Genomic DNA, 24,273 nt, shown 5'->3' on the forward strand with positions numbered 1-24,273 from the left:
GTACCTGCTCTTAGGGACGGTTAAACACAGGAAGAGGTATGATCCAGGCATGTCATTGACAAATGTGGAGAGAGCAACGATTGAGCCAGCAAATGGGAAGCCTTTGGGTGGGCTGACGCTCACAAAGCATACACAACATGTTTCTACAAGACAGCGTATGTGCTGTCTAGAGCCGAGACCTAAAAAATTAAAGTTGTGCCTAAAAAAAGCTTCAAACATACCTAAATTACAGGTGTGCTGTCTCTAATATGTGGTGGTGTGGTGGCTGAGAATGAACCACCAGACGGTTGGTGAATTAAACCGTGACCGCAAATTGGCTCTTCTGCCGGTGGGAGCTGCAGCTGTGGAAAACACATAGGATGCGAGTGGCAAGGGCCCATTAACACCATCAATGCGGTCAGATTTACCGCGGTGTGCTGCAGATTGCGGAATCCCGCTGTTCATGACGAGCTCAGCTTGTCATGAGTGTACGAGAGGTGTACCTTATGACGAGCTGAGCTCGTCATGAGCGTGGAAGGGGTTAAAAATATACGAAATGGCTGCCATGCACAATGTCATGAAGCAGCTAAAAGGGTAAAAAAGGCAAAAGTAGAAATCAACTCACATCTATAAAATAAAGTTAATTGCAGCCAATTACAAACATAAAAAAGAATAGCTTAAGTATCCCGACTCAGATGAGGGGCGGGCGGGGGGATAATTTTTAACCCATAATTAACCAAAATCAGAAACAGGAGGTAAACCTTAGCAAAAGCTTTATTTCTGCCATTGGAGTTTACCTTATAGCAGATCGGGCTGGACTGTTTCCATGAGGCACAGGGTCTATGCTGATCTGCATATAGCCATGTCTGAACTGGGGTGGCGTGGTGAGCAAAATAACGATGGATTAAACCCAGATCTGTGACTGGGGCTGAATGTTTTGCCAATGTGCAACGTTCCATCCATCATCTTGTGTGTTTTGCACCCGGTGTGTAAGTGCCATTTTAGACTTCACACTAGCTATATTCCAGGATACCATCCTAAGCTCTGTTGTGGAACCTCCTATTGACAAGCGTAAAGGGTAATTCCCTTCCAAGTCACAACTTGGGTGCAAGTCTAGGGTTAAATCCTGTGAAAGACAAGGGCCTTCTTTGAGGACACCTGTGTCTGTTTGTAAGTGTTCATTGAATCCTTCACCTGAGCCTTTCTCAGAAGTAAACATATGATTGATTATAGGCCTGGCTTTTTCAAAGGTCACTCAATCAAGAGTAGCAAGTGGAGAGTCAGACCCCATTACAAGGTCGGTGCCGCTGGTGGTTTGTGACTGAGAAGAGATTCAAGGGCTATATTTTATTTGGATACCGGTTGGCATTGGGGAGCAGGATCTAGCCTCTAGGGCTACAAGATTGTGGGCGATATTCTCATCTTTAAAAAATAACTCAATATAGTTTATTTTAGAGGTGTGATCAGCAAGTCTTTTAGCCCATAGAATATTGTCCCTGATGACTGATCTGCATCCCCTCACGTTACGGATCCAATGTATAGCTTTATTAGTCAGGAAGTTTTTATCTTCATATCATGTGCGTGAGGTGATTTTGGACACATGGGTCATATATATGCTCCTGCCCTGGTTTTGAGCCAGGTGTTAACTATATCTCACTTTTTGGCCATTAGGGGTTTGTATTCTGCCGAGCTTTTGCAGACCATTCTTATTGAGAATCGAGACAAAAGGGTGTGTGGGAATAGACATTAAGGGGACTATGGGTTTTACTTTGGTAGCAGATCCTAGGGCACAGCCTATTTCTGGATTAGAATGGGATGTTAGAGGAATGCTTCTCTCTTGGAGAAGCTTAACTTGGTCAGTGAGAGCTGCAATTAGTGTCTTGAGAAGTGACTTCAGCCTTAGACCTAACACAGTTGAGACCAAATCCTGTCCCCCTTCTGACAATACATCTGAAGTGCTCTTAGCCCTTAATCACTTATTCTTTCACTCAGAATACTCCCAGCAGAAAGGATACTTCCTGATTTGATTACTTCATTTTGTTTGTCGTGGTCCGTATTCTGTAGAGGGAGAAACCTATTGTTCAAAACGATATTGGTATCAATTATTGAGTCAATAATATCAGTGATATCAGTGGTACCTATAGTTTTATCTATAGAATTAGCAACGTTAGTGACAATGGATGGTACACTTTTCTCTAATGTTTTAGATACAACTGTGTTGGCACTAACATTGGAATTAACTTGGATGGCTAGCGGAGGGTTTCTATTGCTACATGTATTCCACTTTGTAAATATCGCTGGCTCACATCTCACAGGAGTAGGGGAGGAAATAGGAGAAGAATTGGGATCCGGAATGGGATTGGCAATGGAAGATGCGTTGTTAGGATTCGATACCTCCACACAAGGGTGCAAAGTGCCTAGTGTATCTGGAGGAGTGGCAGGAGTCAAGACTTCCTCACATTCCACTAATAGATGATCAATAAGATCTAAGGCACCATTAGTTGCTACTGTATTATGGGCCAGTTTGCGTCTAGTGGCCTTCGCGCAATGTCCTTCAGGTCCTCCTCCTCCTGCTGATTTTCTTTTACCTATTGGATTTTAGATGTTTTTGTTAATAAAGAGTAAAAGATTACATAAAAAAAAAATACAAAAATGGTGTAAAAAAATACAAAAATCAATACAATCCTTGGCAGATATGGCTTGCGATGCGCAGCAGGATTTATCAGTGGGGGGACAAATCGGGAACGATGCTGCACCGGTTGTGTCAGGGTACATTTCAGGCGCAGGCCCTGCTAGGGATACTGTACGGAGTGGGTGCCTTGGTCACGGATCCCAAATAGATAGCGGAGGGCTTCGCTGCATATTATGCAGATCTGTATGCCCCGCACAAATGTCTCAGTAAAGAGGTGGTGGATAAGTTTATTGCCGACTTGCCGCCTCGTGCGATATCGGATGAGGTGCAAGAGCGTCTTGAGCTCCCGCTGACAGAGGAGGAGCTAGGCACGGCCCTAACACAGGAAAGGCCCCTGGACCCAATGGGTTTCCTAGTGAATTCTTCAAGAAGTATCACCTGCAGCTGGGTGGGCGTTATAGGGCGGCCCTGGATGAGGCCATAGAATGAGGTAGTCTCCCCCAGACTGGAGACACGCTGAAGTGGTGGTGTTCCATAAGCCGGGCCGGCCCCCGGAGCATCACACATCCTACTGCCGGATCTCTTTGCTAAATGTGGAGGCCAAAATCTTGGCCAAAGCATTAGCTAACCGGCTCTTGCCCCATATCACAGCGTTGGTCCACCCAGACCAGGCGGGCTTCATGCCCCAGAGGGCGACCAGACAAAATATTCGGAGAGCGCATGTAGCGGTGGCAGCGGTTCAGCACACAGGGGAGCAGGCGGCACTTCTACTAGCGGATATGGACAGGGCATTTGATTCGCTATGTTGGGTATATATGTTTGCGCTCCTGCCTTGGCTCAACTTGGGGCCCCGCTTTCTTTCATATTTGGGACTTCTATATACGGATCTGACAGCCTCGGTTCGAGTGGCGGGAGCCATATCCTCTAGATTTTCCATCGGGCGCGGTACCAGGCAGGGCTGCCCTCTTTCGCCGTACCTATTTGCCCTAGCCATGGAGCCGTTGGCGGCATGGGTGCGCATAGACGCGCAAATGCGAGGGTTCGAGTGGGAGCGGGGACTGTCTGACAGAATCGCGCTGTACGCGGATGATGTCCTCTTTTTCCTTACAGACCTTAATAGGTCGGGGCCACGCCTTCTAGAAATCTTGCAAATCTTCGGAGAATCATCAGGGTTATATATGAACCCTTGCAAGTCGACTCTATGGGTGTTGGGGAAGCGCTCAGGAGTGGGGGACTGTTCGTCTACGCTTCAGGTAGCGGTGGGCGGCATTAAGTACTTAGGGGTGTTTATCTCCGAGGTGCCCACGGTCTCCTGGAGGCGGAATGTTGCGCCGGGTTGGGAACGGGTCCGGGCGGATAGTAAGACGTGGTCCCGCATGCCATTGACCATATATGGTAGGTCGGCCATTTTTAAGATGGTAGCCCTCCCCAGACTACTATACCAACTGCAGAACCACCCTTACCCCATTCCGCCCCAATGGTTCCGACTGGTAAATTCTGCCCTGGGGCAATTCCTCTGGGTGGGGGAGCACTATACGGGTAGCGTTGCGCACCTGTTTTTTATCTACTTATTGTGGGGGATTGGCGACCTCTGATATTCTTTCTTACTATCAAGCCTCCTATCTCCTAGTGTTAAATGAGTGGTGGTATGGTGACCGGGGGGACCCGGCATATGCCTTAGAGCGCAGCCTTATGGGGTCTCATACGCTACACACCATTCTCTATGCGGCACGCTTACGGAAGACACTACCACCGGCCACGAAGGTTGTGTTCCAGATTTGGAGGCAGGCTCTGCGTCGCATGGGGTGGTGGAACACCCTGACAGGCGAAACCCCCCTGTGGCACAACGGGCAGCTCCCTGGGCTTGCGAAACTGCGGGGATTCCAGGGATGGGACAGCATTGGAATCTCGACACTGGGAGATGTGCTGTCTGGTACGATGCTTAAGTCCTTTCAGGATCTATGTAGGGAATTTAGTATGCCTCGTTCTCAGTTTTTTAAGTATCTACAGTTCCGCCACGCCCTTGCCCCGAGCCTAGAAGGCCTGGAGTCCCTCCCCGAGTTTAGACTTCTGGAAGCTAAGGTGTTTATGGGAGACCTAGAGACGAAAAAGATCTCTCGTATATACCAGTCACTAGTCACACATTCTGCCCCTACATTGCAGCAGCTCCGAGAGACCTGGGAAAGGGATGTGGGAGAATTGGAGGAGGAGGATTGGAGGGAGGCACTAGCAGCCCCCAGGGGTGCCGCCATAGCGATGCGCCTACGGCTCATCCAATTCAAGTATTTACATATTGGGTATTTCACTAGGGAGCTGTTATGGCGGGCGGGGCTAGTTGCATCTCTGGACTGTCTCAGATGTGGCCAGGAAGTGGGGACGTTTATACACACAGTGTGGGGATGCGGCTCACTAGATCGGTTTTGGAAGGGGGTGCTGGATTGCTTGTCTGAGGTTCTGGGGTGGGAGCTCACCCGTACACCGCAATTAGGCTTATTGCACATGATGGATGGGGTGGGCGGTAATGACTACAAGAGACACCTGCTTCTGCTGGGCCTCACTCTGGCCAAAAGAGATGTGGCTAGAGCGTGGAAGGATCCACAAGCCCCTTCAGTGGTGGGGTGGAGGAGAGGGCTGGACTTCTGTATGGGGAAGGAACAGCCGATTTTTGTAGCCCGAGGATGCCCAAGAAAACACTATAGAATTTGGAAACGTTGGGCTGACTTTAGGGGCCTGTGGCTTGAACCGCCGGTGGACCGGTAAGATCTTCCGGAAGTGGCATGAAGGGGCCATGGTAGAGGTGACATGCATGTAGCCATTTTAATGTTTGATATGAAGGAGACGCGTGACGGACCTGGTGCAACTCGGGTGGGTGGGAACCGGGAGGGGGGAGTTGGTGGGGGGGGATGTCGGGGGGTGCTTAGTATTGTTTTGTTTAGGTTTGTTTATCAAAAAAAAAGAGAAAGTTGCTTGCATCTCAATTGATGTGGTATATTTGTCCTGCAGATATCTCTGGTGTGCAGAGCTGATGGGCAATCTCTCAAAAAAGTTTGTTTAAAAAAAAAAAATCAATACAATCCTTAGGATCAATATATACAACCAGCAAACATTTTGGAGAGATCAGAGAGTCTGACGATTAGAGCCAAGAGTGAGCTATAGCAATGTCTCAATATGAGTCCAATGGACGAAGATCCATTCTGTATGTACCAGGATATCAAACACAATAGGAAGCCAAAAGAGGACTGCCAAGAGAATTTGTAACAAGCCTCACAGTAATGCTGTCCCCCGGGCACAGAGCAGAGAGAGGTGGCCCTGCCCTGCCTCTTCCTTGCAATGACGGGCCCGCCATTGGCCTGGGTGTGACACCGGGCGTGGCCCATTAACGGCTCGCGCTGCGGGGGCCTGGGGTTGTTTATATGTGCCTCAGGGCAATGTCAGGATGATGAGGCAGTGACCAGGAAGTGATGGAGCCTGGTGATTGGAGTCCTGTGGACCTGTTTCTGCTGGCTTCTCACCCCCTGTTGTTGCGGCAAAAGCAGCACCTCCCGCGCTGCGGTGGCCTGGTGTTGTTCATATGCACCGCCGGGCCCTGTCAGGATGATGAGGCAGTGAACAGGAAGTGAGGGAGCCTGGTGATTGGAGTCCTGCGGACCAGCTGCTGCTGGCTTCTCATCCACAGACTGTTGCGGCAAAAGCGGCGCGTCCAGTGCTGCAGGGGCCTGGCGTTGTTTATATGTGCCTCCGGACGCTGTCAGGATGACGAGGCAGTGACCGGGAAGCAAGGGAGGCTGGTGATTGGAGTCCTGCGGACCCGCTGCTGCTGGCTTCTCACCCCCGGTCTGTTGTGGGAAAAGTGGGTACTTGGACTTGGACCGGAATCAAGCATCCTAGGACCGGTTTCTGGCTATCAGCCATCATTAGCTAGGATAGCTTGACTCCAGTGGCGTAGTGAGCACGGGACATAGAACAATAAGACTTATGTATTCTACAGGAAACTTGGTTCACCACTCCAGTTTTTACACCTGGGTATGTAATTTTTTGTTGCCCAGCACTTAACAAAAAGCAAGGTTGGCCAACTAGGAGGCTATGGATCTGGGTCAAAATAGATCTCCAATTAACTTTACGTGAGATCAATATTCATAGCCCAGATATTCAAGCCAACCACATTAAGGGCTGGAAGGGTGTTGGATTAGATCTTTTTAATGTCTTTGCCCAAGGCTCTAAAGCAGGCAATAGGTCTCCAACCATTCAATTACTAGAAGACTGTCTGGAGGGGAGGGCGTCCACTGGCCCACTGATAATAGCAGGCGACTTTAATGTCACCTACGAACCACTTGATGTAGAGAATATAACGGACTGTGGCAAGCTTGATGCGTTATGGTGCATACCAGTGCTTGATCTACCACCTATTAAAAAATGGACTTGTACAGATTTGCAGCTTCATGCACTAACGCTTGCATATGGGCTTAGGGCAGCAAATGGGCGGACAAGGTCGTATAGGAAGGGGATGAATACTTAAAGCAGGACAGCTAGTTTGAGTCGTATCGACTATTTTTTATCAGATGTCAAGTTGTGGCCTCTGGTGTTGGATATGGCGGTTGGAGCGACCACTGATAGTGATCACAACCCTCTTGAGCTCACAATGTCTTCATTGTTGGCATTGGCTCAAACTACCCCAAGTATACAACTCACTACTAGGCAGATCTACCCGTCGAATAACAACTGGCAAATAAAATGGGAGTGTGCCGCTATTGACAGAGTGAAAATCGGAAACATAAAGATTGAACTATTAGATAGTTATAGTGAATTGGGAAGATAACTTTAGCAGCAGGATGGGCTTTCTAAGATTACGAGTGCCACTCAGCCTTTTCAAACAACTGACATCCTATTTTACCATGCCCCATCGGCCAAACAGTAAGCCCACTCATACCAGTGCTGGCTTTAGTTGGTTCGATGAGGAGTGTAGGGCCTTAAGATCTAAATTAACTGTCGACATTAGCTGAAATATTCTGCCAGAAACAAGAGAAGTAAGGAGAAACTACAAGGCAGCATTAACCAAAGCCAAAAGGGTTTGAGAGGAAGATCGATGGCTCCAGATCAGTAGTGTGTGGATGAGGAAAGACTCTCAGCAGTTTTAGCTTCTAGTGACAAGGGGGGGGAAACAAACCCACCCTCTAACAATATCTCTATATCCACCCAGTATGATTATTTTTCGGTGGTATATACTGGATATGGGAATATGGCCGTGAAGTTTTCTTCATTGACCATAGTAGCCATCGGACCTCAAGTCTGTTCTCCTTAGCTGAAATTACACTCAGCATAAAATCCATTGTAAGGGGTAAGGCTCCGGGGCCTGACGGCATCCCCGGAGATGTATTTTTAAGTGATATCCCCAATTGGTCCAAATACATCTGGCCTGTAGCAAATGGTATTGCTGCAGGGGCACCCATTCCACCTCTGTGGAAGGGAGTGAAGGTGATCCCAGTTTTAAAGAAAGGTAATCGTTCAGTAGCAACCAATTACAGGCCCATCAGTCTGATCAATGGTGCACAGAAAGTTTTTTCGCGGGGACTTTTAGTAAAAATCCCCTCATGCATGGAGGAGGAAGATATTCTTTACCCCTTCCAGGCAGGGTTTAGGAGGCTTAGCACGATCAATCAGGTATTTCGTTTTAGCCTATTGACCTGGAAAACCATGTGTGTTGAAAAGGGGGGCTTATATATTGCTTTCATTGGTCTGAAGTCTGCTTTTGATCTCATCCCCAGGTGCAAGTTGTGGTGTGTCCTGCAGGAGCTGGGCCTTCCCCCAAAGCTCCTGCGTTAGTTGTCTGACTTCATGAGGGCAACTACGCCAGGGGCCGCTGGGGAGATCAGGGGCAGTTGTCGGACCCGATTAGTGTGTAAACGGGGGTCAGACATGGGTGTGGGCTGGCCCCCACCCTGTTCTCACTATTTAGTAATGGCGTTGTCTGATACTTAGCAGATGTGCCAGTGGATGCCCCGGTGCTGGGGGGAGTAAAGGTGACTACTCTTCTACTTGCGGATGGCACATTGATAGTGTCCAAAATGCTCAGTAGTCTACAATTGCTCTTGAACAGTTTAAAGGCCTTTTGCGATCAAAGAGGTCTTGAGGTTAATACCTCGAAAACTAAACTTTTGTTAATGAATCCACATAGAACATTCAAGGGCAAAATACAACGGGGGGATACCGCTTGAGAGAGTGGCTACCTTTGAATATTTGGGTGTTACCCTTTCCGAGAAAATGGTATGGAAAGATCACATTTCGAAGCTGATCCTCCAGCAGAGACTGACCCTTGGGGCGCTGATTCTGGAGCATAGAACTTCCCAAACCAGGCCTATAGCTGCCCCCTTGCAGATCTATAAGCAGAAGGTAGTGAGTTCTGCCCTCTATGTGCCGATCTCTGGGGATTCATAAACACTGAAAGTTTGCTTACTTCTGAAAACAAATATTTAAGATCTTTATGTTTACTCTCCCAGAGCACACCACTCCATCCTTTGTGATTAGCTATGGGTAGACGCACTATTGTGGCCAAAGCTAGGTTGAGCCCTTTAATATTTTGGTTGCGTCTTAGTCTAACCCCCGAGCTTTGCCATTATATGGCAGCGCTTGATGAGGTTTCCAGGCTTGATCGCTTTAAAGAAATTAGGTGGCTTAATGAAGTTAGATCACTACTAACAGCGATAGGCCTGGGAAGCTCTTGGGAAACTAGAGATGTAGGCCAATTGCCTGGCAAAGAAGTGGTTAAAACCCAATACTGGAGTTGGGTGGCACCTTTTTTTGTTGCACAATCATCAGTGGGTCACCTTACGATAGAATTCATGGAATTCAAAATGCAAAGCATCTTTAAGTCCTACTTGGATTATATAACCATCCCGCAGGATAGAAACCTTTATATCCAGTTGAGACCAGGTTATCTCCTTGTGAATTCCTTCACAGCTGCTTGGTGCCAGCCCCTGTCTATACACAGCATTGTCCAGGCTGCGCCGCAACGATCAAAACAATTGGCCACATCTTATTTGCTTGTCCTCTATAATTTCCCAAGACACCAGTGGTTATCCCCCTGTTTGCAGGTTATTAGGAACCCGCTGCCACCAGGGAGCGCTCTGCATCCTACAATCAGATTGTAGGCCTTTTGTAGCATGTGGTGTTGCAAAGTTTCTTGATAAAATGTGGATTATCCGAAGGTTTGTGTGCAAGAGGCAATAGTCTGCTTTTTATAACTGTCCTAAAAAGAGTTATTCCATGCTTTCTAACAGCCATGTATTGTTATAATCTGTAAACCAATCAAATTTTGATAAATTGCGGATTCTTTTTTAAATGTGGCGCAAGTTTTAAAAGTATTAATAGATTTTATTCTTTCAAAAATGATCTCATTACATTATCGATTACTTAATATTTTGTAACATATTTGTGCCGGTCAATGATGTTTTATCTCATGTATAATGTCGGTTCGTTGTATTGTAAGCACTCGCACTTTATTGGTCGTAAAGACCAAAAAAAGTTACAATGATGATGAAGTAACCCCAAGATCACTCTGGGGATGGAAGTACCCGTGATTGCTATGGAATTGCAATAGAGCCCTATGGCGACTGTCTACAGGATTTATTTTAAAATGTTGCTAAGGCTGGTGGGGTGTCTTTAAGACCACAGTTGTAACTAATGCTTACCCCTTACGGGGGAGGGGCCTCTGAGAAGCAGATGAAATAACTAAAATCAAATTGTCACAAACTGTTTGCTGAACTCATCATTTAGGTTCCCACAGAGCCACAAACTGAATAGTTAGCTGCTTCTGGTCTTGAAAGCACCTCAAAGATTTTAAATACCTCTTATCTGTCCTCAGTGAATTAAGAAAGAACTTTTCCACAACATAATAGAAGCTCTCCTAATGACTGAGTTACAGATCCCCTGTGACAACATTTCCTCTTGATGTGCAGAATTGCACAATTGTTTAATGTTTGGAATAGGCTCACGGCTATGAAGCACACGTTAGAAATAAATATAGCAAATTAAATCCTAGGTTTGCTATTTATATTGGTTATTAGTTAGCATGTTGATGGTGTTTGCAGAACTGTTGCCTCATTTGAGACCATAGTGTTAAAAGTTGCCTTTGCTCTTCACTGTCCCCCTCTTTCTCTCTCTCTCTCTCTCTTTCTGTCTTCCTGTTTCTTTTTCTCTCTCATTCACTTTCTCAACCTGATTCTCTCCCTCACTCTTTCTCTCTTCCGTGGTTCTTCTCTTCCTCTCTGTCTTTAACTCACTCTTCTTTTTTCGTTCTCTCTGTCTGTCTTTTTCTCTCACTCATTCTGTTTTTCTCTTTTCTACCTGTAGATCAAAATGGACTCCCAGATGACAGAGCAAGCCCTGAATGAGATTGAGACGCGACACAACGAGATCATCAAGCTGGAGACGAGCATCCGCGAGCTGCACGACATGTTTGTTGACATGGCCATGCTGGTGGAGAGCCAGGTTTGTGGATATATGTCAACATAAATGAACTCCGTGGGGGACAGAGCTCCTGGGCTTCTTCCCACCTTAGCATTCTCAGATTTGATGGGAAAACCAATACAGGATGTGAGGATTTCACATGGAATACATGTGTGTAAAACAGAAAAAGTTCCATTATAAAAGGGACAGAAAGAAAATAGGAATTTAAAGATGAAACAAAACAGGTGATAGGAATTTCAAAACAATAAATCTGTAACAGTCAGAAATTTTAAAGCAGAGCAAAATATGGAAAATAAGAATTCCAAGATACATGATTGGAGACCTGACCTCCAAGAACGAGGGGCATTTGAGAGGCTAATTAGGAAGGCAAACTACATAGGGAACAGTCAGTCAAACACAAAGGTAAATAGGAAACATGAGAGAAATGTGCCCCCTGATTATGCAGAAGAACACAGGAATGAAATTAATGGCTCGTTAGAGAGTGCATAAAAGGAAAAAACATTAAATTATTAGAGCATGTGAGATGGAAGCGTAAATATAGGTACGCATACTAGAGACAAGATGATCAAGATGAAAGATCATGTGAGAAAAAGGAGCAATAGAAAGGTTGAATGGAGACATATAGCTAGGAAGTCCAAGATGGTGAAAAACATGACAATCATAAACTACAAAATGGAAGACCATATGAGACACCAAAATGTCAAGACAAAGACACAAAAAATATAGACACTCCAGGGTGTACAGAGGCCGAACCTTTAGGACAGATGGACCAAAGAGACATAGGAACAGTAAAATCCCCAAACTGTTCCACAATCAGTTGTATTTTACAACTATCTTGACTATGAATTACTCCTAATATCCAGGCCTGATTCACAAAACATTTTCTTTGAGTACCTATGTTTTACCTTGGGTTTAAATGTGAATTATTTGTGTGTGTTGTTTAAGGATTAAGTAATGCTTACACAAACACACACGTAGAAAATCTTTGTGATTCACTAGACTCTGAGACGGTTCACAGGAGACAGGAATTAGACGCTAAATGCGGGAAACAGAGATTTTAACTGAGAGGGACACACGAGAGATGGGTATATCAACATGGAAGAATTTGTGGGATATAAAGACGTAAGAACTCCAAGATTGAAGGATACATGATAGCAACAAGCTGCAAGATAGAGTGACACATTGAAGGTCTGGATGTTTAACTTAGCAGATACTCCAAGACAGATAAGGATGAGTACATAGAGATGGAGTGACAAATAATCAGAGACCAGAGGATTCATTTAGAGGATAGATGGAAAAAAGAATCAGACAAGGGTGGGCACTTGAAGCATCAGCCTGAAAATTAGTTGGGAAGTGGGAGAAAGGAAGAAAGGAACAAGTAGTAGATGAAGGAATGCCCAAGAGTGCACATTTATTTATCTTAAAGTGTTTAACACCCTGGCATGTGACAGAAAGGCATTTTGTATCAATGATGATGGTAATGGTGGTTAGCCTACCCCTTACACAGACGCAGTAAGACTAAAGATACCGGATGTCAATATAGCCTTATAGCCCGCCGTAGAGGGCTATACCGGCTATTAAAGGTCCTCTCCAGCGTTAAAGGCCCGAGCCGAAGGTGAGGGCCTTTAACAAGGGAGAGGGACTTTAATAGCCGGTATAGCCCAGCTACGAAGGGCTATAAGGCTATTAGAACATTCTGCCACTAGAGGGCAGAATGTTCTAACAAAAAAGAGAAAAGCCTTATGGGAGCGTGAGGGGATTGGAATCCCCTCAGGGTCCCTGAAGCCTTTGTTCACAGCTAGAGCTGTGAACAAAGAAACATTGGAATGTTGGAGCTCCAGGCTTATACCAGCCATTATTAGCCCGGAGCACTCCATTGTTTTCAATGGAGCTCCTAACATTCCAATGTTCTAATAATGCATAAAGTTTTGAGACCTGATCTTTGACAGGTATTGAACTACACTCGAAGAGCCTTTTCTGTTTTTTGGAGGGGGAATATTCCTGCTGGCTTCATTGCCATTTGACAATGCCTCTTTAAAGAGGGTTTTCTTCAGTTTTGTTTCCTGGACGTGGCCAGATTTGGCCGATTCCTCAGTTCTGGGGGAAGTTTATTTTATAATGTTCTCCCAGAACGTCAATTGACTTGCTACCATTTGTCTTGTGGTTGAATCAGGCCTGTGTGAGTAGGTTTGTGGGTCCAAACCAGACGGTGGGTGTGTGGTTCCAGACCAGACACTCAAGATTTTTAGGTCCATGGGCTGCCTGGGTTCTGAAGATGGTAGAGAGAAGCTTGGACCTAATTCTTTGCCCCGCTTATAACCAATGCAGTTCTTTGAGTGTCGCTGCAACGTATAGCGATTTATTCAAGTTGAAGCGGTGTCCTATAAAAGATAAGAACATAATGGTTGAACAGTCGCACAAGAGACATTAACAATATGATGAAAACAAAAGATGAAAATGAACTGTGAGTGGAAAAACATGGGAGAAGATATATTGAGAATATAAGGACGTGTAAGCAGAACCAAATTACATAACAGAGAAAGAGACAGGAGAGAAAGATAGGGTGAGAATAAGAGACGAATGTAGATGAAAATATAGATATATGTAAAGGGAAAGAAAGATACGATTTTGAACTTTGTCAGTTCCTTGCCTCCTTAAGATCTTCTTTTACCTTTTTACATCTACAGGGGGAGATGATTGACCGTATTGAGTACAATGTGGAACATTCTGTGGACTATGTGGAAAGGGCTGTGTCTGACACCAAGAAGGCTCTAGAATACCAGAGCAAAGCACGCAAGGTGAGTGATGTCAACCCTCGCAGACTTTCGTACATGTGCAATTATCAGCAATATATGCATATGCAAAAACATTTAATATACTGTATATGATTACACAAATATAAACACATCAGACTTTTCTGACTCGTAATATCACTTTTACATATTGCATTTTGTGTCACAATTGCAAATCCTGCCACTTTTCTCAGTGAAGGTCAATACTGTTCATATATTGGACTAACTGTCCTTCACCCTCAAATACAATGAAAACATGAGTAAAGCAGCAGAAACATAAACAATGATTGAATGACATTCATCATGTTTATATTGTTTAATATTTGGGTAGCGCAGGCACACTAGCCCAGTTTGTAAAGAGAATTAGAACATTGGAATGTTGAGCGCTCCATTGAAGACAATGAAATGCTCCGGGCTGCTAACAGACAGTAGAAGCTGGGACTCCAACATTCCATTGTTTGTTCACAGCTGTTGCTGTGAAAAAAAGGCCTCACGGAGCCCGAGGGGATTTCAATCCCCTCGGGCCCTGTGAGGCTCCATGAGGCCTTGGTTTTTGAAATTAGAACATGTTTTCTTCTTGGGGTGGAATGTTCTAATAGCCATAGAGCCCTGCGTAGATGGCTCTGCCAGCCATTAAAGGCCCGCTCCTTTGTTAAAGGCCCTTGCCGAACGCTGTAGTGGGCATTTAATGGCTGGTAAAGCCTGCTATGTTGGGCTCTAAGGCTATATTAGACCATATGAATGTGGACAGCTCCATTGACAGCAATGGAGCAGCAGTGGGCTATGATCACTGGTATAAGCCTTTTGCTGTCAAGTTTTCAATGTCCTAAACCAAACCCCTGGTTCTCCACAGGCTATATGTAATGTGCAGGGGAAGGAAAGAGTCAGAGGTTGTAGACGAGGGCACACAGGGAACATTTACCCTTCTCTTCTCCCATTGTGCTCAGTGTCACTGGAGCTTCAGCCTCAGAAAGAGGGCAGAAGGAATTCTTCCCACCTCCTTTCTCCCTTGGCTCTACCAAATAAAGAAAACTGTTTGGCAGAGCCCAAGGAGGCACAGAGCTGACTACTGCCCGCTTTCATAGCTCCTTCTGTATGCAAGCTCCAGCATCTTTCAGGCATACGCATAAATCAAGAGTTGTGAAAAGGATTCAATCTTCAGAGGCACAAGGGGCTGCTTTTTTATTAGAATAGTCCACTCTCATGGTGCAGAATGCCCTAATAGCCTTAAAGCTCACCATAGCAGGATATACAGCCTTACAAAGCCCGCTCCCTTGTTATAGGCCCCCTTCTTTGATTTGGGCCTATACCCAGGAGTAGGCCTTTAATATCTCATGCAGCTCACTGAGGCTGTAAGCCTACAATCAAAAATGTTGTTTTTCATTGAAGGTTGCCTGTGGAGAAAGGAAGTATGAGGGTTCATGCTACAAAATGTAATGGCTAAAGTACAGCAGAGGGTGGTAGGAATCTCACTCTCAGTGACCAAGGGGTAGGAGAAAGTCAGCAAAGAAAGGCCTAAGAAGAAGTTGTGGGTGGTCATCCAGTCATACGAAGAGGCAGGGAAGTAAAAAATCATATGAAGCATTGATGTGGGAATAGCTCAAGCATGGCCTGGCTAAAGTAAGAGTCAAGCCAAAACATATGAAGGAGGATTTTGACAAGATACCCTAACAAAGCCCAAAACCTGAATTGTTAAGGAGGGTTACAGAGAGAAAAGACTGCACAGTAAAGTTGCATGCAAATGTACTTTTATCTTGCAGTACATTTTGCCCCGAGACTGGCCAATTATGAGTAAAATCCCATGAACTGCGGAATTACCGTGTGGGGCTGATGATTTTTTTTCAGTTATAAAACATGTGGAATTTGCCATCCCATGAGTTTTGCCACATATGTTTACCACCTGCTTTGAGCAGGTGGTAAACAGTATGCAGGACCTATGTGTGGGGTTGGGGTAAGTGATAAGCAAGGGGGTGGATTCGAATTGTGGAGGCTAGGGGAAATATTTTCCAAACAGGGTGAATTATTGCATACCTCCCCCATAAGAAAAAACAAGGCATGAGACTTGGCTACTGCTGCAGCCAATTTATCGTCAATATTCCGAATTATTTCTCCAGCTGGAAAAATTGTGTTTTGGTTTGTCCACACCTAGTAAAACCGGGTCAGGAAAAGCCCAAAAATGTATAATTTGGTGGTGCAAAATTAACACTTAAAATGAGGCAGTCATTTTGCTCCCCTTAGGTTATAATCAGGGCCTTACTAAGATTCCCCTAAACATCTTAAGCATAACACATGAACATGTGAAACAGATATGGATCTATCACTGGCGTTACAAGAGTAAGATCCAGTTAAGGAGAACTATGTGTGAAAAGAGACAGCAATAGAAGTAACAATTTCATACATTTTTGTCAGCATTAAATTACATGAAAATAAAGTACATTAAGTTGGCCAATGTTGTAGAGAAAATAGAAATGAAGAAAGAGTAGATGACGTGGGGCCTGATTATGAGTTTGGCGGTCCATAGAACCACAAAACTTACGGTGGAGGTGTGGTGGTGGTCTGGGACCGCTGCGCCTGCTGTCCGACCGCCATATTACGATGGTGGTTGGAGCGCTTTGGGACCACCGCAACCGCCAGGGATCTGGAATACGTGGCGGTAGGGGGTGGTCTGGAGAAGCAATATTACGAGTTTACCACTGCAAACCTTTTCATGGAGGTGAGCTCGCCAAGGAAAGACTGGTGGTGGGGAAACAAATGGAGCCCTACGGGGCTCCCTGTTGCCCCTGTGCATGAGGGTGCATGCAGGTGGGCATATGTTGTGCCCCCCTGTGTGCATGCACCCCTGTTCCTGCACGGCATGGACTGCTGCAGGATAATGCATTGGCGATCCCACGGTGATGCAGTTCTAAGGCTCACTTATGAGTCTTTAAACTGCACCACCACAGGACAACCATGCCGCCCACCCTCCAGACCACAAAAATACTCGTGATCTGGTGGGCAGGCAGCATTCGACTTTGGCGGTCATGGAGCAGGGCACTGGCATGGCAGCCCGCTCCAGGACCACCAAAGTCGTAATCAGGCCCTGAGTTACAAGAGGGTATAACCTCCCACTACCATTCATCTAGGCTTCCAATAAATTCCTTCTCTGAGCTATTAAGATTATGGCCCTCCAGCTCTCTGGTACGATTAAATGGGAGGATATCCCTTTCATGGGACTTAAGGTTCTGGAATGTAATAATATAATGAATAAGCTCTGCAATAGTCTAGCCAAAAAAGTGTCAAGAATGCATTGGATCCCCCACCACTCTGCCTACTGACTTAGAGAGAAATCTGGTCATTATATTCACAGTCTCTTCCTCCTACTATGGACTCAGGTGGAGGGAGTACGGAGGCTGATATCCACTCAGATCATTTCCCTCATTGATGAGTTGAAAGGAATACCAGAATTTACCTGCTTCAAAAGTGCCTTAAAACAGCCTATTCTAGATACTGAAAGCTAAATTAAGAGGAAACAGGTTGACGGAGGGCAGCTTCTAAAAGCAGCAGCAATTCAGTCTACGGAAACTGTAGTACAGGCATTATAGATGATCCACATCAGGAATGAAAGATGCCCCTCCCAGCCTCAGACTGCCACTTGTTGAGGATTGGGTTTGAGCATCTAATTTGTTTATGTCCCTTAGTTATTTGTACGCAGTCACATTTCTTAAACGATTTTATGAGGTTACAAAAATTAAATTTTGCTTACTTTGACCAATGCTATTTTACTTCCATGCCAAAGAGAAGAGTCAGCTGACCATTGTAGTTGTCTATCGATAGAGTATTCTGAACAGAACATGTTCAATAACTCCGTTTTTATCTTTTTCTTTTGTTCCTTCTTGATCGCTCCCTCTGCTGGAATTTGGATTCATCTGCAATGGAAATTGGGTAATGTAGAAGAAAATTATGATCATTATTTGCTGTGTGGTGCTGGGTGTAGTAGTAGCATCCTCAATTGGGGGGACATTCGGATTGTAAATGTAAAGAAATCTAACATTAATAATTTCAAAAAGCAAAACAATGTACATGCAGTGAACATAAAAAGCAGAAGTTCCAACTACCTATTGTTAACTCTCGAAATGATCAGTAAAAACCAGTGTTTATGGCCAGTCCTGTGAGGGCACCTCAGGAGGTCTTCCTGTGACATAACAAGACCTCCTCTGATATCACAAGACTTCTTGTCATATCACAGGAAATGAAAGTTAAACCTTAATACTTGAAGGCTAATATAAATGGATTGATGGAACCATAGAAAAGGATAATTGAGAGCAGACAGGCAGAATACCCTGCCAGATGCATGTCCATGTGGCGGCCATCTTGGAATGAAATATAGTCACTGCAGTGTACAGAAAAAAACTATAGATGTAAAAGTTATCTAACACATTCAATTGGGGAAATATAGAGTGAAAAAACTTAACCAAACTGCAATTGTAGATTCTTATCAATGAATTTTAAGTGTAGTGAAATTAAATAATCCAAGTTTCTATTAATTAGGTAACAAAAAATAGTCACCATTAGAAAGTAAATCTATGCAATAATAATTACCTACCTTTTTTCATGAAAAATTAAGAAAGGGTGTTTCCTTTATTTACTTTTTGTAATGCTAATTATTCTGTTAGTGAATTATGAATATAAAAACATATTCTCTGAGTGAATATATGATAAATAAATAGGTTCTCATTTTAGACTAACTTTGAAATTATTGCCATTGTAACAGTTAAAATGTTGAACAATAGGCCATATGCAGGATTTGCTGGCAAGGTTAACTTCTGTTTGGTTCCTTTAGATGAGCTTAGCTAATTAAGTGTATATCTGGCCAATGATTTATTAACAATATACTTATTTATGGAGTGGTAAATAGCATTAGCCCCAATTTCAAGATGGACGCCATGTATATGTGAAGCTGATGGTGGGCTGTTAAAATATTTAGATTTGCCTTTCTGGTCTGTTTTTCTGTTTCTATGGATGTGACTATGCAAGTCCCATCGGGTGGCCATCTTGAATTCGGGCAGAAGATGCATCTAAAAAGGAGCAGGACCAAAGATTCCACCTAACCCCAAGTCATTGTGTTAAAATGTGCCTTTTTATGGCTAAATCATCTATGCACCTGTAGGCCTTTTGTTTTAAAAGTGAAAGCAGGTCCATAGTAAACATAATGCATCATAGAGAAAGATTAATTACCATAAGAGTGCCATGGTTAACACTCAAGGTTTGGGGTTAGTTGAGATCCAGCCAAGAATGGGATAATGACTATGAAATCATGGTGTAATTGTTTTTTGTAACTGTATTTATTCTGTTATAAGTGTAATATTTGAACATTTGCTTCAGAGTTTGCATGTACATTATGATTTTTAGTAATAGTTGGGAAATGTCAATGAGTTTAGATTTGTGTGTTTTACTACTTGAGCAAAAGGGGATATTTTTACTTTTTTTCAAGTCTGTCTTAAATAATTTATTTTCAAAATATGTGTGATACTAGTGAATTCTGCCTGGACCAAAGATGGCTGCTCCTTTGGCCGGGAGCTGTATGTGAGTTGCACCATGAGGCTGTTCTCCGGTGCTTTTACAGAACTGTGCAAGGCTTCATCTCACAACCTGTCACCCACAGCAGCCATTGGTCTCTCTTTATTCTCCTGTTAATGTCTAGAGACTCCTGGCTGTTCTGAGGAGTTGGGAAAACTGATGAGGTCAGTGTTATGGCAAGTTTGTTGGGGAACTCCTGCCAGTGGGGCCCTGCTACTGCACCAGGCGTTCTCTGTGAGCTACGCACCATAATTAGACATTAGAACACTCAAACACTAGTAATCTTGTAATATCATATTGTTAAGTTTCATTTTAAGCAATACGCATGCCAAGAGGAAATAAAACGAAGGCATATTTCTACATATCCATACATATAAATATACATATATTTATATGCACATATGTATATATATTTATATGTATATATTCTTAACCGATGAAACTATACACCATTTATTAAGTGGCATATAGCTTCATGTTTGGAAGTTTAAGTTTAGGTTTCAATTATAAGAACCCTTGGGGTGAACTCATCTTGTGAAGCATGATGGAAATTGTATCTGTCTTTTTTTCATGTGCATGTAGCCCTATTCCTTTTTCTTAGTCCCACTGACCTTAAACCTTAAATGAAAAACATTCAGGCATATGTAGTCTAACATGTCTTCAACTCGCAGTTGAGGCCCCTCGGATATGTTTCTCGGATGTCCTTGATCACTTTTGGACCTTGTAGTATTGAGCTGCTTACAGTGCCATTGTGCCTGGGACACAGAGGGCAGAGGACAGTGAGATTGCATATCCTTGAAAGCTGAGGGTCACTTCTGTCCTTTATCTGGGAACCTAAGACAGCCCCATCTTGAGGCCAGCTTGTGCCACACCAGACACTGCAAACCAAAGATGAGGCGTCCTTAGTCTAGCACAATGTTCTCATCTTGTGGATTTTCAAGAAATTTGTCTATGTTATAATATATATGTAGGGAGTATCGTTGCTGAACTCCTTACTAAGTTTTGTGCGTCCTTTACAAAGTCTTGTGTGTCCTTTCTTGACCTTTTACTAAAGTATTCTGTGTCTTCCCTGATCACTCAACTCTTGTGCGTCCTTTCCTGGACCCTTACTGAAGTCTTCTGTGTCTACAGGACACTTGAGCTGTGTGTGCTTCCCTGGATCTCTAATTCAGCTATGTGCATCTTTTCTAGATCCATTACAAGACTCTATAAAGAAGTCCTACAGATTCTTGCTTTACATTATTTAAACCCATTTTCCTTTGGGGTTCTTTCTGGAAAGTACCATTTGCTCTTGCTACCCCATCAGCCTTCCCATGAAATTGAGCACATTGCTAAAATGTGAAAGATATTGAGGGTATCATCCCAGACAAAGTTTTTTGGTTTACATTTCTTGAGTGTCCTTGGTGTTGCTAAAGGCACTCAAATGTTTGCTCTATGCGAGGGATCCAAACATGTAAGCCAGGATTGTGTTAACACCTGAAAACGTGTTTTTTAATTACCTTCAAATTTAAAAGCTATTGTGTGGGTTGACGGTGGAGGCATGTGCGGAAGTTGGGTTTCTCTGCTTCATTGAACAGGTCTACTGGTACAAATGCAAAAAGGTTGTTTTATTGGGCCGAATAGACCAGCGATAAAAAGCAATACCAACCTTTTGCAAGCCCCTTTCCTCGAGAGGCAGAAGAATACAAAGCGGGCATCTTCAGGTGAAATCCCACCGGGTTGGGTGGAATATCTATGCTAGGGCCCCAGTTTCAAATCCTCATTCAGCTTTGCACCTTATCATGCCCCATTGAAAAAATGTAATGTGTAATGTTGTGTTTTCAGACTGTAGTTTAAATTCATGCATGGTTTTATGTGACACTATGTTTAATTTGATATATGATCATGTTCATGTACAGGGCTCCATTGACCACAAGAGTGTGGTCTGCGCTTTCAAACATTGCAAATTAATAAACAAATGCTTATTCTCAGGTGGTGATGGATGTTTGTCTGTCTGTCTGTGATGTCATGTGGCTGCAGGTTTGTGAGGTGTGTCTTGAAGTGTAGGGCTGAGAAGCGGGATTGGGTCTGCACCGGATCAATCCGAGTGCCCAGAGAAATTTTAAGACGTGCTTATTACCAGCAGTGGCATTTGCTGCGGCAGCTGGTCTCAATTCTCACACATGTAGTCTATGATAGGTGGATCCTCTCCATGGAAAGACATTTTCTGTAAATGAGGTTGAGTAAAGTTAGGAAAATGTTGAACTTTAGATAGATGCCTGGTGTGAAGGGCTGATCCTTTGTAACTTCCTAGACAGAAAGCAGCTCTTACTTAGTGAAAGGTTTCTGACTTAAGAAATAACTGAATACTACCTCTAGAATGGGGAGACCAAACTATTGATTAAAGCATGATGTACTGATTACCCTGTTTCAATTTCTTGAAAAATAAATCCTTCCCGGCCAGCTATACTAAAATTGATCAACGGAGGGTATTTTGAGGTATGACACATCTGAAGCTCACAAAAATCTAAATTGTAAAATACAGAAAGCTCTCAGATTCTTTTGTCAGATTGAATTGACCTCCTATTTCCATGCTTCTTCTAGAAGGCTTACCAAGATCTCATTTCCATGATCAACTATGCAAATTACCATGGTTATTACCATGAAAGATGTGTGGACAGAATATATTCGCTCCCATTACAGGGAATACTGTGTTTTTATTTAAATAATGATATAGAATGTAAATGTGATCCAGATTTGAAGTGCTGTTTTTATATCTCCACTCACATAAAATAGACTCTGTCCTAAAGCCCTTGCAGATCTTCAATCCTGCAAGATCCATATATGTGTTTAAGGAAGTTACCGTACAATCTCAAGACAGTTTCAGTTATGATGAACTAACTAACTCTGGAAAAGAGGTGCAAAACTAGTTTTAACTGGCTTAGTCATACAGAATCCACAATTGCTCATCTTTCAATCTGCAGAAAACAGCCAAGCTTTTCTTTAATTGTCTGAGGTCCACACCACAGAATGAGCCACTGAACGTTTGTGGGAGAAATTAGAAGCACAGTATCATGGGTATCCATACGGCACAATTCCACTTCTACTGCAACACTAGGCCTGAGGGTAATGAGAATCCCAGGATTATATTCAGGGCTGACAGGAAATTTCTCACCATCAACCATTACCAAACAGTGGCGAAGGCTTCCACATAGGCATGCTCGATGTTGCCAAGCAATTGAGTATAGAACAAACTCAGAAGAGTAAATGAGGGAACCACACATGTAAATGATTCAAGACTTCATAGTCACTCTTTTCAGGAGTACTCATCCTTTCTGGAATTATGATAAGACATGAAGGAAAGGTACCAATATAGCCCTATCACACCAACATTGATATTTTTCACCAGTTAAATAAATCTCATGTTACACAAAGTGGGCACAATAGTTACAACACAATATAATTTAATTATGGTATTTCTCTTCAAATCCAGCCAACACATGTTTCGTCGTCTGGGGTCAAAACCCACGACTTCCTCAGGGCTAACGTGCTTCTGTCGTCTTCTGTTTGCCTTCTGGCTGGTTATAATTCCGACCCAGCCTAATATCGGCTGGGTGCACAATCCCGTTCTGTGCGTAAATAAAATCGAGAATCCCAAATTATGTTTCCAATTTCCTAGGTCTTATCCACCACAATGTCACGTGTCTTCAAGTTATCCTTTTTAGTGTCGACTGGTATTATAGTCGACTCCTAGATGCTGAGTACGGCATCTAACAGCGTCCACCAGCAGCTCCGTTACTCCCAATGTGAAAACAGATTGGTATTAATAGAGGAGTCCAACTAGATATTCCTTTGCCTAATGCTCAGGTATATATGTTTATATCAAAAATTAAACTTTCACAAAGGAAATCTGACACTGCAAGGGGGCACAGCAAGGAGCTGAGCATCCCACTAAGGGGTCGTTTACTACGTCGGACGTAAAGGCTCTGAACAGCATTCGATTCGTTGGAATCCGATTCAGAAGCCTTGTTTCTGACCTACTCAGAAACATTTCCGACCGACCATCATGATGGTCGGAAACCTTTTGAACTGTCTGACTCGGTTCTGAGTTGATCCGAATGACATTCGGAGGCCCCAGAGTCGGTCTGAGCTGATTTGTAAGTCTCTACGAGCAGCGTTTCTAACTGAGAGATTACGATGTCGGATCGGACAGCCTTTCTGAATCAGTCTTTCTCACATGGATCAGCTGTCGGAATCTGACTTGGGGGCCCATAGCAGGCCCTCCTTCACCCAGAGGCCTCCGAATGGGCCCCGTGAGGCTACCCATGGGACTCCTCTATGCAACCATGCACAGTGTGGCAGGCTCCATGGGGGGCCCGCCACAGGGTGCAAGGTTTTCTGCACTCATCCCTTTTTTCAATGGGAGCCTGTTTTGTCAGTCCAAACACATGCTACCATTGAAGTCAATGGGAGTCTGACTTAACGGTGTTTGGAACCATCGTAATCGGTCGGTCGGACTCCCCCAACCCGAATCAGTCAAAAACCATTCCGAAAACGATTTGGTCAGAATGTTGTCAGAACTACATCGTATTCCGGCCCCTAAGAAGAAAAAAAAATAGGTAGCTCTCTTGATTGCTGTCTCTCTTGTTCTCACACTCCCCTTCTCTCTGTTTGCCAAAAGTTAGAAGTGACAGCCTCAACTTAAAAATGAACTCCAGACTGTTGTACCCAATTTCGTCAGGGATCTGCTTCTCCCAAATCACTACAGCAGGCTAGCAGATTTCACTCCATATGATATTACAAAATCAAATTCTTATCCCTACTCATGCATACAAGAAATAGAAAAAACATCAAACTGACAAAATCACAGTG

General features: G+C 43.9%; 1 protein-coding gene across 1 annotated transcript in view; it reads left to right on the forward strand.

Annotated features, from left to right (window-relative positions):
* Positions 1–21,400, forward strand: part of LOC144768660 (syntaxin-1B-like) — a 311,508-nt gene extending 290,108 nt beyond the window's left edge. Inside the window, exons 8-10 of the mRNA XM_078652480.1 lie at positions 10,958–11,095; positions 13,762–13,872; positions 17,797–21,400. Of these exons, the coding sequence (XP_078508606.1) occupies positions 10,958–11,095; positions 13,762–13,872; positions 17,797–17,877 (330 nt within the window). The 3' untranslated portion in view covers positions 17,878–21,400. The remainder of the gene's footprint in view (positions 1–10,957; positions 11,096–13,761; positions 13,873–17,796) is intronic.
* Positions 21,401–24,273: the final 2,873 nt, after the last annotated feature.

Source organism: Lissotriton helveticus, chromosome 7, assembly GCF_964261635.1.
Source record: "Lissotriton helveticus chromosome 7, aLisHel1.1, whole genome shotgun sequence".
Taxonomy (NCBI): domain Eukaryota; kingdom Metazoa; phylum Chordata; class Amphibia; order Caudata; family Salamandridae; genus Lissotriton; species Lissotriton helveticus.